This window comes from Nomascus leucogenys, chromosome 20 (genome assembly GCF_006542625.1).
Source record: "Nomascus leucogenys isolate Asia chromosome 20, Asia_NLE_v1, whole genome shotgun sequence".
NCBI classification, from domain to species: Eukaryota; Metazoa; Chordata; class Mammalia; order Primates; family Hylobatidae; genus Nomascus; species Nomascus leucogenys.
Genome location: NC_044400.1, coordinates 26,540,548 through 26,558,211, shown reverse-complemented (window position 1 = coordinate 26,558,211; position 17,664 = coordinate 26,540,548). Strand labels below are relative to the sequence as shown.

The 17,664-nt window shown below is 53.1% G+C and overlaps 1 protein-coding gene across 1 annotated transcript in view; it reads right to left on the bottom strand.

The window, feature by feature from the left end:
• Window positions 1-17,664, bottom strand: part of GLI2 (GLI family zinc finger 2) — a 256,360-nt gene that overhangs the window by 186,692 nt on the left and 52,004 nt on the right. The window contains exon 2 of the mRNA XM_030801294.1: window positions 8,289-8,466. Coding sequence (XP_030657154.1) covers window positions 8,289-8,436 — 148 coding nt within the window. The 5' untranslated portion in view covers window positions 8,437-8,466. The remainder of the gene's footprint in view (window positions 1-8,288; window positions 8,467-17,664) is intronic.

Genomic DNA, 17,664 nt, shown 5'->3' with positions numbered 1-17,664 from the left:
TAGTTTTGACAGAACCAAACGTCAGAAAAATGTTTCCAACATAAACACAGTCACTTGGGAAGTTGGGGTTTGGGCCAGGAGGAGGGCCAGGTTGAGGGACAGCTGTGTCCCACGTGATGGAATGTTCCTGGGGGATTGGTTTCCAGTCTAAGTAATATCACTAGGCAACCCTCTGCATTTTGTGTCTCTGGGCCTCAGTTTCCACATCTGTAAAATGAACGGATTCAAACTAGAGGATTTCAAAAGCTTCTTCCAGTTCCGTAAGTGGAAATGACTTTGAAGCTTCACCCAACTCTGTATCAGCTGAACATTCACAGTGAAGCATGAGAAATGAAGGAGTGCCTGCCAGGCATGGCCAAGGCCCCAGGGAGCACACAGGGGCAGGAGCCACCTGCGCTGTCCTCTGACGCTGTCATTCCAGGCAGGTAGGGTTCACCAGCTTATAGGCACCAGCCAGAAAACAAAGTGACACAGAGGTGACATGCAAACATGTGTGCCGGTCTCTGCGACCAAGGGGAGCAACGGGCAGGGGCCAGGACAGCCTCCCAGATTCCAGACCCCCGGCTGGGGCCAGAAGCAGAGAACAAACCTGTTGTGCTTGGGGAAATGGGGTGGGCAGGCTGATTCTGGACGGCAGCTGTTCTGAGTGGCAGTGAGTGTGAGGCCAGGACAGGCCAGAGGAATGTTCCGGTTTCCGTTATGTGGATATTTACTTCCTCCGTGCCCACATGCTCAGCTAGCCACCCTGCAGACCTTGTCTCGCTTAATTCCATGGTAGCCAGAAGTAGTGACCACTACCATCGCCTTTGCACGAATCTGAGAAGTTACCTGACTTGCCCAGAACACATGGCTGGTAAGCAGACGGTAAGAAGAGCCCAGATCTGCCTGACCCCAAGCCATGCTCTTCCCACTAGACTCTGCTGGGAACAGGAAGAAGCCTCTAACCTCATCCCCCCGCCCCAGGCATCCAACCTTGAAGTATACTCCTGAACCATCTGAAAAACATCTGGGTGGTCAGCCTGCACCCCACTTCCTGGGTGAGCCAGGCTGTCGGGGAACTCAACTCTGCTCTCTGCACAAAGTCTGATGGGAACTGGTTGTTCTGGGTGGCTGGGCCATAAAACAAGCCCAGCAGCATCAACAGCCATCCTGAAAATCACTTAAATAAGAGTAATTGCCCACTTAGTCACACCTGGGTGCATCTCCAGGCCCAAGGCAAAAGTGTGTGGCCCCGGCAGAGAAACTCGGATGAGCCAGGGAAGCTGGCCCACTCAGCTCCCTGCTGGCCATGGGGCCTAGCGGGGAGGCCAAAGACCAGGGCCAGCCTCAACTGACCCTTATACCCAGAGACAGCTGACCACACCAGCCCACCAGGAACACCTCTGGCATGATAGCATCAGATTCCATAATCATGTCTGCTGCAAGGGGGGATGTGGGGAAAGTGGTGAACAAGCAATGTCCTGCCCACATGGACATCCTGGAGGCACAGAAAAAGACAGAGTGCAAAGACACCAGGGACTTGGAGGTACGTATCAATGAGGGGTACTGGACAGATTCCTAGGTGCGGTAAGGCAGGTGGTGGGAGGGGATTTTCTAGCTCTGGCCAACTCAATGAAAATGAGTCATCTAAATATTCTGGTATTTGCACAGCATTCCCATATAGACATGCATGCCTCGCCACTAAGCAAAACTGTGCCTCAGAAAAACTTTCCAAGAACCCAGCAGGGCCAATGAAGAAGACAGGAGGGCTACCGGTATGAGTAGGTAGCACAGTGGCCTCCTGGAACACTGGAGCACTGTGCTGAGAGTCATCTAGTGCTTGACCCTAGCTATGCTAGCCTGGTCACAGCCCCGCCAGTACTACCAGCTGCAAACCGTAGTCTCCCCACCTGAAACTCTTTAATACTCCAAGGGATCTTGTTCATGCCTTGGACGGACTGCACCCAATGACCTGTGAAGCGTATTAAAAATACATATGCCCAGGCCCCAGCCCAGGGGCTGCCCTGGACCCTGCACTTTACACAGTGATTGTCACGAGAGTCTAAGGCTTGGCCAGCTTTAGTAACCTCTGGTCTGGTCTGGTCTCCAGTGTGCTGGGGAACAGACCGAGTCAGAGAGGCCAGGAGCCCACTCGGGGCAGATATCCACGACAGGCCCTGGGAGCAAAGCAAAGTGGGACAGGAACCCAGGTCTGATTTCCAGCCTAGGGCGCCCACCACTCTCAAGTAGAAAGTCACCAGAAACCTGGGCTTCCCACCTGCTGTCAGCCTCAACGGGTCAGTGGGCAAGGGTTACCAGTGAAAGGGAAACTTTCTAAGTCAGGCAGAGTATGCAGATCTAGAAAAGGAAAACTGGTAGGAAGAATAGCAATAGTTCATAAAGCAAATACTCAACTTGGACCTCACACAAAGCCACCTCTGTGCCCAACACTTTTCTAAGCACTTCCCATGTGCTAACTCAAGGAACGCTCACAACCAAGATCGTGTCCATTTTATAGATGAGAAAAGTGAGGCACAGACCTGCCTAAGGTCAACAGAACTAGGACTTAACCAGGCAGCCTGGTTCCAGAGCCTGGGCTGCTTCTCACTACTTCCTTGGCACTGCCTGCACTAAGAGAGGCAGTGTTACAGCTACTATCCAGGAAGTGCCTTGGCAGGCCTGTGTAAGCACATCAGAATTCTCCTGTAATCTCTGCACTGCAGCTCTGTGTCTAACTCCCATTTTACGTATGGAAAGACCCACCCTACCTCATGTAGTCAGAACATGCGGTTCTCCAACTTAGGAGTGTATCAGAATCACCAAGAGGGTTTGTGTAAACACAGCTTGCCGGGCTCTACCCCCACAGACTCGGATTCAGTAGGTCTAAGGTGGGGCTCAAGAATTGGCATTTCTAACAATTCCCAGGGGATGCTGATGTTGCTGGTGTGGCCCACACTGGGAGGACACCTGGCCCAGCACACAGTGGATGCTTCATGGAAGAGGTGGGCGTTGGCCATTGCAGGTACATCCCAGGATGTCTAAAGCCTGTCTGGCTGCTTGATTCCAGAAACTAGCAAAACTCATGAGATCAGACCCGGCTCCGGGTTTCATGGCTCTCTGCCTTTCATATTATCCCAGAGGCTCTGAGTAGTCCCTGGTGCTCAGTGAGGCACACAGAGAGGTTCAGAAATATTTTTGAAAGAGAACCCACAGTGAAGGAGGAGAATACAACAGCATTTGGACAGTTTCAGTATAAAGCAATGAGAAACATCTGAATCAAATTGCTTTTAAAATTACACCATTTTAGAAGTTAAAGGAGGGGAAAACCTCTGGGCCAAAATGTGTTTTAAAAGATTTATGGCCTCCAAAGTGTTAGCACAACAGCAAAAGAGACTGGGAAAGAACTCGCCCTCCCAGGCTTCTGCCGTCTGCTCTTATGAACTGCTCCAGCCAGATGATTAAACTAACCTTTCCCCAGTCTGACCACAGGGCTGCTTTTTCCTTTGGTCCAGCTCGGTCCAACCCAGCCATGCTCTGCTCTGCAAATATGTTTCTCACGCATATTCTGGCACAGGGAAATAGTGACTCTAAGTGGAAACACCCAGCCCCCAACAGGTCCAGCCTCATGGACTCCTAGGGGAAGTCAGGCAACAGAGGCCAGTCGAGGTAGGTGACTTTGCAAATAACTCACAGCCCCAGACCTCAAAGAACTGGCTGTTTGGAAGACAGCAGGAGCCATCAGGGCCTGGGATGGATGAGGGAACTGAGGCATGAAGACACACGAGGAGACCTTACCAAGGCTGGACGCTCACCCGGGGTAGCAGTAGGACCTAAATTAAGGCCCAAGTCTAACAGCAATCTAAACAATGATCTAAAAGCAAATACCTGAAAGAGACTCTCACCATGTGAGAGGCAGGAGCCCCAAGCCCCGGGCCCAGCTCATGGTTGAAGCAGCTGGTAGCCTTGGGCAAGCCCCATGCCCAAATGGGCCTCAGTCTCATCTACAATACGGGAGGTACTGAAGGAGAGGCTCTGACCGCACCAGCCTGGCACCCAGGAGCTCCTGCCTGGGTTTTCTGAGCTTTCCTGCTGGGGCCTCCCACCTCTTTCATGTCCCCTCTCCTCACTCTGAACCTTCACTTTTCTATCTCATTGCTAGGGGGGGCTTGAGATCAGTTGCACCTTCTTTTTATCCCACTTAATATTAGAATATAAGCATGTTCCCATCCTGTAATTGAAAAGTCTTAATTAACATTTTCAGTGGCTACATCGTGTTCTATTCAAGATGTTCCATAGATGAACCAATTCCCTATCAATGAACAGGTAGGCTGTTTTCAGTTTTTCACAGATACAAATAACTCAGAAGTGAAATCCCACGGTGGCTCACGCCTATAATCCCAGCACTTTGGGAGGCCAGGGCAGGCGGATCACTTGAGGTTAGGAATTCGAGACCAGCCTGGCTAACATAGTGAAACCCCATCTCTACTAAAAATACAAAAATTAGCCGGGCATCATGGTGGGCGCCTGTAATCCCAGCTACTCAGAAGGCTGAAGCAGGAGAATGGCTTGAACCCAGGAGGTGGAGGTTGCAGTGAGCTGAGATTGTGCCACTGCACTCCAGCCTGGGTGACAGAGTGAGACTCTATCTCAAAAAACAAGCAAACAAACAAAAAAGTGAAATCCTTCTGCCTGCAGGTATGTGTACTGTTTGAACCAACTGAAGCCATACAATTCTAGCCATGGAATGGAAGCTCTCGGAACTGGTGACAGGGAGGGGTGGGGGAGGCTGGATGAGAGGCCATGAGCTGCAGGGGAATGCAGGGTGCCCCTACATCTGGATACCTTACAGATGCCGGGAAACAGCCCCTGACAGCTTGCAGGATTTGGTTGTTTCCTCACCACTGTGCCCCTGACATCCTCAGACAGGACCCACCCACCCCACACCTCCTCTGATGTGTAAGTCAGGAAACACTAAGCTTGTATAAGTCATCCCTTTCGGCCGGGTGCGGTGGCTCACGCCTGTAATCCCAGCACTTTGGGAGGCCGAGGCGGGCGGATCATGAGGTCAGGATATCGAGACCATCCTGGCTAACCCAGTGAAACCCCGTCTCTACTAAAAAATACAAAAAATTAGCTGGGCGAGGTGGCAGGCGCCTGTAGTCCCAGCTACTCGGGAGGCTGAGGCAGGAGAATGGCGTGAACCTGGAAGGCGGAGCTGGCAGTGAGCTGAGATCGTGCCACTGCACTCCAGCCTGGGCGACAGAGCAAGGACTCCATCTCAAAAAAAAAATAACAAAATTTTAAAAATTAATTAATTAAATAAATCATCCCTTTCCGCCAGACAGCAAATCAGGGTGTGAACCATGGGGGACAATGTCATGGGATTTGGAGGAACGAGCCAGGCCTCAGAGGAGCCAGGTGTCTAAGTGGTCACCTGCGCAGCGACAGGTAAATTGACTCAGTCTGCTCCTGCCCCCAGCAAACAGGCCTCAGAGCAGCCACCCAGACCAAGATGATTCGTCTTTGCCAGAAACAACTCAAGAAGAGGGGCCCCTCAACAAAAATTCTCAGCTCCCCTCACGCTTACAGCCACTTAGCGTGCACCCTGCGGCACTGTCCCTCTCCCAGGCTTGGTACAGTCCCTCACAGCACAGCCCCTCCTCACCCACTGTCCACACCCAGCCCTGTGCCTAAAGGCTGAGTGCCCAACTCCTCACTGGCTACAGCAAATGCTTCTGGCCCATGAAGACTTCCTCCTTCACCAATGCCACCCTTTCTCCTACACCATTCCAGTCCCAGAAGACCCTTGGGTACCCCTCATGCCAGGCCCAGCACCAGACGCTGAGACCTAGAGATGAGCGCAAGAGCATCCCCGCCCCTGAGGGGGACCCACGCCAACCAACTGCAGCTTCCAGGCACCTCCTTCCACACATTCTCCTCACCTGCCGACAGGTCTGTACTCCTGCAGGCAGTGAGGCCCACATCCGCAGCTCTTTGGAGCCTTCTGGGGGACTCAGGGTTGCTGAGCACAGGAGGATTCTTGCTCATGCACTTCTGCAACCATCCAGTAACATTTAAGGAATATCCGAAGTTCCAAGATCATAAAGAATGTGGACAACACCTGTCAAATCCACTCTTGACACAGATTAGGAAAACTGGGACCCACGCCAGCGCACCTCCCATCCCATCCACGAATGCAGCCGCCGCATTTCACCAGCACCAGGAGACTCAGCCCACGATGTCCCTGCTTTGTGCCATGCAGGAACAGCTGCTCTCCCCTGACTCCAGGAGGACCCTTCCCAAAAAAGCTTCTCAGAGGCAGGTGCAGGGAGCAGCAGTGGGTGAGGAGGCTCTGGGGTCCTTACGACTCTCCAGCAGCAGACACATGGCCCAAGACTGCTCCGAAGCCAATGGGCCACCTGCCTTGTGGCAACTATGATCACGAAGGCTGGGTCCACCCTCTGCTGGAACCTCACCAGCCAAGCCACCCTGCAGTCAGACAACAAGGGCCTGCGGGGTGGGCAGGAAAGGCATCAGGTTGGGCTGCAGTTGGGTGGGGTTGGGAGGTGAGGGCCTTTGTGGAGGTGCTATACTCCAAACTTTGGGCCTCCTGCCTGGCCCCTACTCCTGCCACAGATCCAGAATCCCTCAAGCATCTGTTGCTATTGCACCAATAATGAGAACTCAGCCTGACACTAGAGGGGCTCCCCCGCAATTACATTCTAATTACTGTCTAATTACTGCCTAAGTCTGTCCTCTACTGCTGTGACACATCAGGAAATTGCACCATGGTGGTTCATGATCCACTCATGGCTTGGAGAGGCAGGGTGCAGGGCAGAGGGATGGGGGGACGAAAACCCTGGGGCAGGCCAGACATACACAGAGGTCAGGCTTCCTGGAGCTCACAAGGCCTCAGAGCATGGGCAGAGGGGCAGCTTGAGGTGCCCCCACAGGCCAAGGATGGCCCTGACCCAGGGGAAGGAAAAGACCATGTGTGGCCCCAGGACCAGGGCCCCTCCACCCGCTCTTCCCTCCCTGTGCGCTTGGCTCCTCCCGCTCCATCTAAGAGCTCTTCCTCCACCCCTAGCTGACCCCTCCTCACAGAGGGAGGGCCTAGAGAGTCCCTGTCCAAGGGGCATAGGGTGGAGAGGCATCGTCCAGCTCAGAAGGCCACCTCCCCAAGGGGCCTGAATGTTGACCTCAGATCTCCCTTTCCTGACATGGGCCACACATCCCAATAATGACCTCCCACTTAGAATCACAGGAAAAATAAAAGTAAATATAGTAACAACCCCCCGCAGGCCCTCAGGTCCACTCTTAGAAACACCAACTCCTAGGCCCCTCCGAGGGTCTTTCCGTGTTCCTGGGCTCCAGCCCCAGCGTGGCCTGTGAACCAGCAGCCCCAGCATCATCTTGGCACCTAACAGAAATGCAGAAACTCAGCCCTGCCCCAACTTAACTGAATCAGGGTCTGCACCGAAACAAGCCCCCCACAACTGTGTATACATCAAAGTGTGAGGGGCACTGACCAAGCGCCCGTCGGAAGAAAAGGCGTATTCTCTTCCCTGGCTGCTCTCTGAGCTGTGCCTGAGCCGTGAGAGCAACAGGGCCTGACTAAATGCACTGGAACAAAAAGGGAGGAAAAGAAATCAAAGTCTCTCCATTCCTCCGAGACAGAAATAGTTCTGTGGCCTCCAGATGGACTGTGCAGACACAGGGGAGGTCTCGCCTTCCCGCCAAACTTTCCCAACGGGATGCTGGCACGGACGGCCCAGTGGAAACCAGAGAGTCTTTCTCTTTGGGGCAGTAAAATGAGAGGCTGTGGCTCGTGTAGTCTCTTTTGTTATAATTAAGTTGGCCAAAAATTCACCTAAGATAGTAAATCCCGAACCTGACCCTCTAATTAGAGCCAGAAGGCATCAGGAGACAATTACTTTCCAAAACAGTCCTTGGCGGGCAAGAGGCAAGAAGTTCTCTGGGCACATCTCAAATGTGCCAGCTGCACGCACCCCAGGGCTGCCTGGCAGAGACCACGCCCCTCCTCCCTCTCTCCCATCCCAGTACTCAGGCCCCACCCACCGTTGTCTGAGGCAGCTCAGCCCCCTGGACTTGGGGTGGCCAGACCTCCTAGCAAACTCACAGGTGACTGTCATGGTGCCTGGGATTCCTGGGAGCAGAGGTGCCCTCCTCTTCGCCCTCCATAAACCCAGCGTGCCTCCCTGATGACATGGGCCACCATTCTAATTAAATCCTAACGGGCTAATGAAAAACACCCCTGCTGCCCTCCAAGTGTGCGAAACAGAAAGTACCTCCTTGGGCAGCTACCGCTGCTGCTGCCGCTGTGGCCACCACCAAAGGAGAGGCCTTTTTGCCCGGGTCGGGGAAGCCAGCGGCCTCCAGGATCCCACTTTTGGCTTCTTGCTTCTCGGAGGCAGTGGCTGAGGCAGACATCTCCATCTCAGCCGCTCATCGTCCTGGGTGGCAACCCTAAAAGAGAAGACAAAGACACTCACCAACACTGCGCCCAAACCCAGCCGGGAAACGCCGACCCAGATTCACACCGCCGCTCACTCCTAAAGCAACCAACTTCATTCTAATTCTCTTATAATTGGGAAGGAGGGTTTAATTAATTTTGAGAATTATTAGTCCTGGGATTCGTCTGGTCTTCTGAACGACCTCACGGACAACTGCAGGCCATTCTCATCATCTTTTACCCAGATTTTAAAAATCTAAATAACAAGTTCCTACTGATATGAGTGGCAGGTAGCCTCTGATGAGGGAAATAAAGTCAGAAACAATGACCTCTGTCTGCGAATCATGGGGAAAATAAAAATAAATATAGTGACAATGACCTAGAGGTCCTCAAAGAAAGGCCCTCATTTTCAGGTGGCTTCCCTGCTCACCAGAACCTTTCACTTATTCATCTGCATGTTCGCTCATTCCTTCACCCATTCATTCAATAAATGTTCATCCTCTATTGACTCACATGCACTCAGTCAACATATTTTTAAGCCCCTAGTATGCATCAGGCATCACGCCTGGTGCTGAAGATACAATATGTGGAGTTTACATTCTCCTTGGAGGCAAACAAGGGGAAAATAAATGTAGATTTAATTTCAGTGAGTGGGAGGTGGCTCAGGAAAAGAAAGCAGGACAGAGAAGTTGCAGGGGCACAGCAGGGCAGCGCTGCCAGTCCTCTCTGGGGTAGGGATGGGATGCCTGAGGGGCCACCCCGCTTCAGTCAGAGGGCAAAGCCAGGAGCCAGGGGCCCTGTGGGAGGAGGCTGGCTTCTTTGAGTAGTGGCCAGAAGGGAAGTGCATGCATCAGAGGGTCTTGAGCAGGGGAGGGGCAGGACTGACTCCGGGTGTAAAAGGATCACTCCACTGTTGTGCGGACAGCAGGCTTTTCGGGGAGAGGGGGCTACTGCAGTGACCCAGGGAGAGACAATGGCGGTTTGGGTTAAGCAGGTGGCGGTGGAGCTGGTAAAATGTGGACATGGTTTGAAGGCAAAGCCAATGGACCGGGCTACAGACTGGATAAGGAGGGATGGAAAGCGGCTGTGAGCAAGGGAGGAACACCCAGCAGGATTCGGGGCACAGGCAACTTCTGTCTCCAGCTAGGTGGTGGGTCAGAGCAGATACTGGCAATCCAGCCTTTATATCAGAAGAGAAATCTGGTGGTCATGTTTGTTTTTTGTTTGTTTGTTTGTTTTTGAGACAGAGTCTCGCTCTTGTTGCCCAGGCTGGATGCAATGGCGCGATCTTGGCTCACCACAACCTCTGCCTCCCAGGTTCAAGCGATTCTCCTGCAATCCTGAGTAGCTGGGATTACAGGCATGTGCCACCAAGCCCGGCTAATTTTGTATTTTTAGTAGAGACAGGGTTTCTCCATGTTGGTCAGGCTGGTCTCAAACTCCTGACCTCAGGTGATCTGCCCGCCTCGGCCTCCTAAAGTGCTGGGATTACAGGCGTGAGCCACTGCACCTGGCCGGTCACATGTTTTAAAGAAGGTGGTGGGGAAGATAGCTGGCATTTTTGGCTGGACACCTGGAGGAGTGGGGCAGAAAGGTTATGGGCAGCTGTGTGAAGGTCCTGCAGAGAGTGTGGGGACAGGGGTCACGGTGTGCAGACACCAGTGGTCAGCTCTACTCCCGGGGCCCTCAGCTAAATCCACATTAGTAGGCCCTATAACTTTTCTGTTTTTATGTTGTTGTTGTTGTTTTTTATTTTAGACAGAGTCTCACTCTGTCACCCAGGCTGGAGTGCAGTGGTATGATCTCAGCTCAATGCAACCTCCACCACCCAGATTCAAACGATTCTCATGCCTCAGCCTCCTGAGTAGCTGGGATTACAGGCGTGCGCCATCACACTCGGCTAATTTTTGTATTTTTTAGTAGAGACAGGGTTTCACCATGTTGGCCAGGCTGGTCTTGAACTCCTGGCCTCAAGTGATCCACCTGCCTCAGCCTCCCAAAGTACTGGGATTGCAGGCGTGAGCCAACGAGCCCAGCCAAGAATTTTTCTTTTTCAAGAGATAGGGTCTCTCCTGTCGCTCAGGCTGGAGTGCAGTGGCACAATCAAAGCTCACTGCAGCCTCAAACTCCCGGGCTCAAGTGATCCTCCCGCCTCAGCTGGGACTACAGGTGCACACTACCACACTCAGCCTAGAATTTTATTTTTTAAATCCACACAATACTCTCACATCTTTTTAACTAGAAAAAAATGAGTACACAAGAACAATGGAGGGGCCACATGAAGGATGTCCACACCAGCCTGGCCAGTTTCCACAGTCTTTCAAAACTCCCTGCCCAGAAAGCCCAAGAAAGTCAAGCAGGTGGGAGACAGAAAAATCTCCTTGCTGGTGAGTCAGGGGCCTCCTTTTGGCCTAGAAATTCAGGGATTGCTGCCTGCTCTTTTAAGCCCACTTTAAAATCCGCCCCTTAAGATTCTGGCTATCTGAATGGCCTACCAGTACTATCCACTGGTTCGTGCCTGCTGTTCCTCTGCCCCTTACCTGGTCACAGGCACCACCACACCAGCCACCTGAGCTGCATCCTTGAGACACCTTCTTCCTCTCCTCCCCATGCACACGAAGACTGTGAGCCCCATCACTTCACCCCACACCCCCCAGCACTCGCAGGCCTCACCAGCACTGCCTCTCCTGCTGGCTGCTCTGTGCCAGGCACTCTTCCCCTCTAGGTCTTGGCACTTTTCACACCTCTGGTCCACTCCAGGTAATTCCCTGTGCTTCAGCCAGGCATCTTCCCAGAAACCACATATCACTTCATCCCTCCCCTGCTGAGCCCCTTGGCCTTCAGGTAAAGTCTTCCCATGTCTACCTAAAGCCTCCTCTCCCTACCAGCTCCCTGGCTGCCTGACCCTCCTAACAGGGATAACTGGCTCTGCCCTTGCACACAGCCAGGCTTCTGCCCAAGCTATGCCACTCACTAGAAACCCTTCACCTTTCTGTGTTTGATGATCTCTTACTCTTCCTTCAAGATGCCACTCAGATGTCACCTCCTTCAGGAAGCCCCCCCTTCCCCTCCTAGCCCATGGTTGGAGCCCTGAAGCAGTCAGATCATGTCCTTACTCAACACCCCCGTATTACATTCATCACCTTCAGGCCAGGAGCTCTTCAGCACAGCATTCCCATAGCCAGGCCCAGCCCAAGCTAGTAACTAGAAGGCTCCATCCATGAAGAACAGACCCAAAACACAGCAGCTGCAGCTTCCTCATGGCAACCCCACCTATTCACTTCAGCACAGCAGATGTCATCACCAATTCTTACAGGGGAGGAAGCTGAGGCCCCCATGGGGAGTGAGCTGCCCAAGGCCACTCCCCAGGAAGGCACAGGGCCAGGCCTACAGTCAGATCCTCCAGCCAAAATGCCTCCTGAGACCTCAGGGTGTGGTCACTCCAGAAACAGGGTGAATGTAGTGAGGGAGGAGGGGCATTTATTCAGATGCCCACCTCCCAGACGTGGCTCAGGGAAAGGATGTGCACACAGATGCACCCGAGGTTTCGTGAACGCCTGAGGGGAGCAGATGCAGCGGGGGGATTCCAAGCAGTGCCCACTGCATCTGTGACCTCGCTTCCCACCCCTTCCCAGAGAAGAAGATAGTACACAGAGCCAAGAGGCTGTGTAAATCACAGGAATTAGCGGGATTAGCACAATTTCTAGGTAAACACCAGGCGCCCAGGGTCCCAGGCAGCCACTTTCACTCCCCAAAGCTCATCTGAGGCAGGCCCGTCAAGCCCTGCAGCCCCAGCAGATAGTCTCATCTGGGCCTCCAGGGGCTGCCTGGGGACAGCAGGGAGGGTCTCTCCAGGGATGGCTCCCACGTGCTCCACAGAGCTCCAGAAAAAGAGGGACTGGGAGTCACAACACATACCACAGGGAGGGAGAAGAGTCAATTCCTCACTTTACCTTCGAAACACACAGCTCTGCCGCCGTCCAAACAACCACAAAGGAAACACAGCCACACTCTCCAAAATTCTGCTAAGGGGGTGGGAGCGGGCGCCCGGGACCCAGGGCCCAGAGGAGCCCCCTGTCCGTTAGGAGGTTCACCCAGGTCACCTGCCCTCTGGGGGCCTCAGCAGGGGCACTGGTGACAGCAAGAAGCTTCAGGAGCATTTCTGGGCCTTCCCCTGGAGATTGTGGTTCCCCAAGTCTAGGCAGGGGGTGGCAAGAAGAGCTGCATTTCTGTTAGTTCCACAAGTGTTTCCGATACAGAAGCAGGTATATGAAAAACCAAACGGGGTGCTCATAAGGTCCCTTCTGGCTTCCAAGTAATCTACTAGTTCAGCCAGGTGTGGTGGCTCATGCCTGTAATCCCAGCACTTTGGGAGGCTGAGGCAGACGGATCCTGAGGTCAGGAGATGAAGACCGTCTTGACCAACATGATGAAAGCCTGTCTCTACTAAAATACAAACAATTAGCCGGGCATGGTGGCGTGCACCTGTAATCCCAGCTACTTGGGAAGCTGAGGTAGGGGAATCGCTTGAACCTGGGAGGCGGAGGTTGCAGTGAGGCAAGACCACGCCACTGCACTCCAGCCTGGGCGACAGAGCGAGACTCTGTCTCAAATAAATAAATAAATAAATAATCTACAAGTTCCAGTTAAAGCAGGACTGTCTAACCTGATGAAAAAAATACATTTTCATCTTTGCTAGTTTGGAGCTGAAGTTGGTGTCTCCTTCAGGCTGCCACTGGCATGAGTCGCAGATACGCCCACGCTCACCGCGGTGTCCCACTTACACTAGCCATTCATTAGCCCCCACCGCTGACCTTGCCCTTTGATGTGTCAGTAAAGCAGCACATGTATTCTTGATCACAGATGCGGTGCCTTGAACATTTTAGACATCGCATCATCGCTTTCTTTCATAGTCCTGTCTTTTCTTCTATGCATTTATGGCATTATTGTAGGAGTCCACGAACTTCACTTGGTTGCCAAGGGGCCCACAGCACAGAAAAGGTTAAGAACTCTGAGTTAAAGGACTGGCTTGAAGAATAAATTAGTAATCAGGGCAGAATGAGCGAATCACCCCAAAACCTGAAATCCCAGACACCCTCCCGCCACCTGGTTTCTTTGAACTCCTCTAACGAGTGACTCACAGGAATTAGAGCATTGTTCCCCAGGCAAAATCAATCTCCAGGAGAGAGATGAAGCCTCACCTCTCAGCAATCACAGCCACCACACAGCCATGGTGTTCTCACCTCTGCTGTGATCTCAGCCGTGCGGCATGCGTGCCCAGGACCCACACGCATAGGCACACATGGATGCACACACACACGCAGGCTCACGCACTCACACAGCACACAGAACATACGCCGACAAACCATATACACAGCCACACACATGCATACACCTGCACGCAGGCCACATACACACATGCACACATTAAAGTCACAGACGTGTGCATGGGCACACACATATATAAAGTCACACATGGTCACATGCACCACACATACACTCACAGTACATATGCAGCCACACACGTGCACACATACAGGATACATGTAGTTACATGCAGAGGTACATGAACACTCACACATGCACGTGTATATCTACAAGGACACAGACCCAGGCAAACACATGCACATACACGAGAGATAAACATGTGCCCTGCCTTGATCACAGACTTATTTTTAAGATCCAATGCGATAAAAAGTGAAAGTTCCTGGAGTGAAGAGCACACTGCCACCCAGATTAAGGGAAATCGTCATTCTACCCTCATGACAGCTAAAAGGGGAGCAGCCGACTCACAGCCTCAGGCCCTGAGGACTGTCTTGTATCCACCAGGAGCTGGGCACCAGTCCTTTCCTCCCCCCTCACACCACTGTCTCCACTGGGAAAATGACCTCAGGGACACCAGTCCAGTGCCACAATGCCAAGGCTGGCAGCCTAGGAGCAAAGGGGGCTCTGACTCCCCAGGTCAGTCCCCACTGTCCCATCCAAATTTATACTCACTCCTCCACCCTGAAGGAGATAGGGACGTGGGGAATGTAAGGGTTCCCCAGGACTTCTGGCATTTTACTGCCAGCAGCAAAATAATCCTATTTTAAAACATGAGGCATTGAATTCTCCCACAATGAGAGATGCATGTGTGCCTGGACCAGCATAGTCTGCATCCACTGTGTGTCTGTGGCCATGTTACTTCCCCTATCGGAGCCTCAGTTTGCTCCCCAGTGATGCAGAGTACCCTCCCTCCCAGGGTACCGGGAAGACAGTCAGCCTTCCCAGCATGGCCCGTAACACCTATTATAGCAACTGCCCCACATGGGCAGCTTCTCCCATTTTCTTCTTCTCCAAGAAAAGATCACCTGCCTGTAGGGCCCTGGGGGGACAGTCAGGGCCTCCGCCAGCTCCTCAGACCTGCCTGTGGGGTCTGAGGCCTAGGCAGCCCCAGTTTCTGCCTTCTCTGTCCACCTTCCCATCACTGGACATGAAACCGAAGCCTGCCATGGCTTCACTAGGGCCCAGCAGGGTAACAGCTCCACAGAGCCCCAGAGAGCAGCACCAACAAGGAGCTCCAGGACTGGGGCCAGGCAGAGCTCAGGAAGGTGTGACAGGCCTTCCAGAGTGTGGAGGGGTGGGCAGCTGTGTCAAAGGTCTTGTCCCTGGGTCCCCCTCTTCCAGCCATACCACACTGGGAGGGGAACCGCAAGCTCCTACCTGTGCTCGTCCCTCTTCCACCACTCCAGCCAGGGACTCCCACAGCCCCCAGCCTCCACTCTGGGTCCTTTGGGGAGACGGCAAACTCAGGAGGGGAGCCCAGACCCTACAAAAGATGCCTGGACTGGTCAGATGCGGGGAGGCAGGGCCGTGGGGTCTGGGCCAGCCGCATGCCGCTCAGGCTCTACAACCTTAACCTTGGCTTCCCACAAACAGTGAGGGGGATGCACCCCCAGCAAGATTATCCAGAAACTTGAAGGTGGCGATGTATGTGAGGCACCAGTGCACAGCCACTGCTCCCAACAGACTCCCCTGTTTCTCTATGGATTTGGTGCATGGCCCACCATCCCACCTGGTACCCAGTAAGCCGTGAGGACAATGAAGGGAGACACATCTGGAAGAAAAGAAATCGCTCTTCCGAAATCCCCTGGGATCCATGGTTCCCATGTTGACTCAGAGGAAGGGTCCTCTTGAACTGCTCTGTCCTTCCTTAGACTCCCTCCTCTGCCTAGGGTGTCCCTGCACCGGGAGCCCCATGACTAGAGACAGACAACAAAACCTTCAAGCACACGTAGGTGTCCCGAGCCGGCTAGCTCCTCTCCTCAAGTAATTTTACCATTCACAGCATCTACTCCTACTGGGCCAATATCTCGAACCTTGCTTTCACTTAAAATCAGAGGCCCAGAGAGGATAGGTAAGCTCCCCAAAGTCACACAGCTAAGATACGGCAGTGCTGGTGGGCCACTGCATGTCTGCTGGATTCTAGTTTTCTCCTTTCTCCATCGTGACCAACTTCTTTGCAAGCATAGATGCCTGCCAGGCTCCAGAATTATTATAGGGGTGTCAAAATGTATAAAAGCACAGCTATAGACACACATGTAAAGAGTTGTTGAGGCAGGCACTTGTGTAGAGAGTGCTTCAAAGTCCCAGGCAGTACATGCTAAATCTCAAATAAGCAGCGGTGAGTTTCTACTTGTGGGAGCTCAACAAGGGTGGGCTACCTGAGGAGGTCAGAGGAGGCTTCCTGGTGACCATCCAGTCTGCCCTGTGGCTTCCAGTCAGAGAATGAAAGGGTCCTGAACTTGGCCTGGAGAGCACAAAGGGAAGAGCACTCCAAGGTCCGGGAACTGCATGAGCGAAGGGACGGAGAAGCCCTTGGCACACTCCAAGGCAAGAAAAAAAAAAGCGTTCCCACAGAGAGATGGAAGTAGGTGAGGCCGGGCGCGGTGGCTCACACCTGTAATCCCAGTACTTTGGGAGGCCGAGGAGGGCAGATCACCTGAGGTCAGAAGCTTGAGACCAGCCTGGCCAACATGGTGAAACCCCGTCTCTACTAAAAATACAAAAATCAACCAGGTGTGGTGGCAGGCGCCTGTAATCCCAGCTACTCAGGAGGCTGAGGCAGGAGAATCACATGAACCCGGGAGGTGGAGGTTGCAGTGAGCAGAGATTGTGTCACTACACTCCAGCCTGGCGACAGAGTGAGACTCCACCTCAAAAAAAAAGAAGAAAAAAGAAAAAAGAAACAGGTGATAAGCCAGACTGAAGGGGAACCATGGGGGCCGTCAGGGTATCTGGGAAGGGCAGGTTAGGAGGAGACTGAGGTTTAGGAAGGCCTCCAGCCCCTGGGTATCTGACAAGCTTCTGCAGCACAGCCTGGCCAGCCTGTGCCTGCTGTCCCCACCTCTTCCAGGGGATGCAGCCCAGGGGTCTGCAAGTTGAGGGGGTGGCCAAAGCCCTCACCCTCCTGGTGTGGCCAGGGGCGGGCACCATGCAAAATCCCCATCCTAGCAGGTGCACCTGCTTCTTTATCGCTCCTTGAATTTGTTTTTCCAAGTACAAAAGCTCCCCTAATTTGCCCACCTCCTGGGCCTGCTGGTGTCCAGGAAAACAGATAATTAACCCTAATTCACTGACTTGCTGGGCTGGAACTGGGGCCAAGAGGGCCCCAATGAGAAATGCAGGCCCCTCCAGGGGCAGCCAGCCTCCGATAAGAGTTGATGAGTATCAGGAGGACTTTTTCTCTCTGGGAGGCTGTGGGTAAGACCTACTTTGAGGTTGACACTTGAGACGGCTTCATGAGTTCCGTTTGTTTCCACTAGGGTTTACTCCCTGAAAGCCAGCAGGCCCTCTCTGATCCCCACGCCTTCCTGCCAGGAACATTCTTCCCTCTGCTCTACTGAGGATGCCATGCTTTAAAATCCAGAAAGCTCGCTCTCACACCCTCCTTCCCAGAGTCCTAGACAGAGCTCACCAACCTCTTTGTGCTGTGACTGAACTTTGAGACCACACTGTGCACATGTCAGTGGTTGTCACATTCAGCAGGAGGCCAGTGAGTGCAGACTCCGGAGAAGGAACGGCCATGTTCACCTCCCAGCTCTATCAGGAACTGTCCACAAGAATCAACTTCTCCCTAAGCCTTGGTTTCCTTATCTGTTAAATGGGGATGAACAGAATGTCTCACATGGGGCCTGGCACACACAGGCCTGGTCTTATCGTCCCTGCAGCTG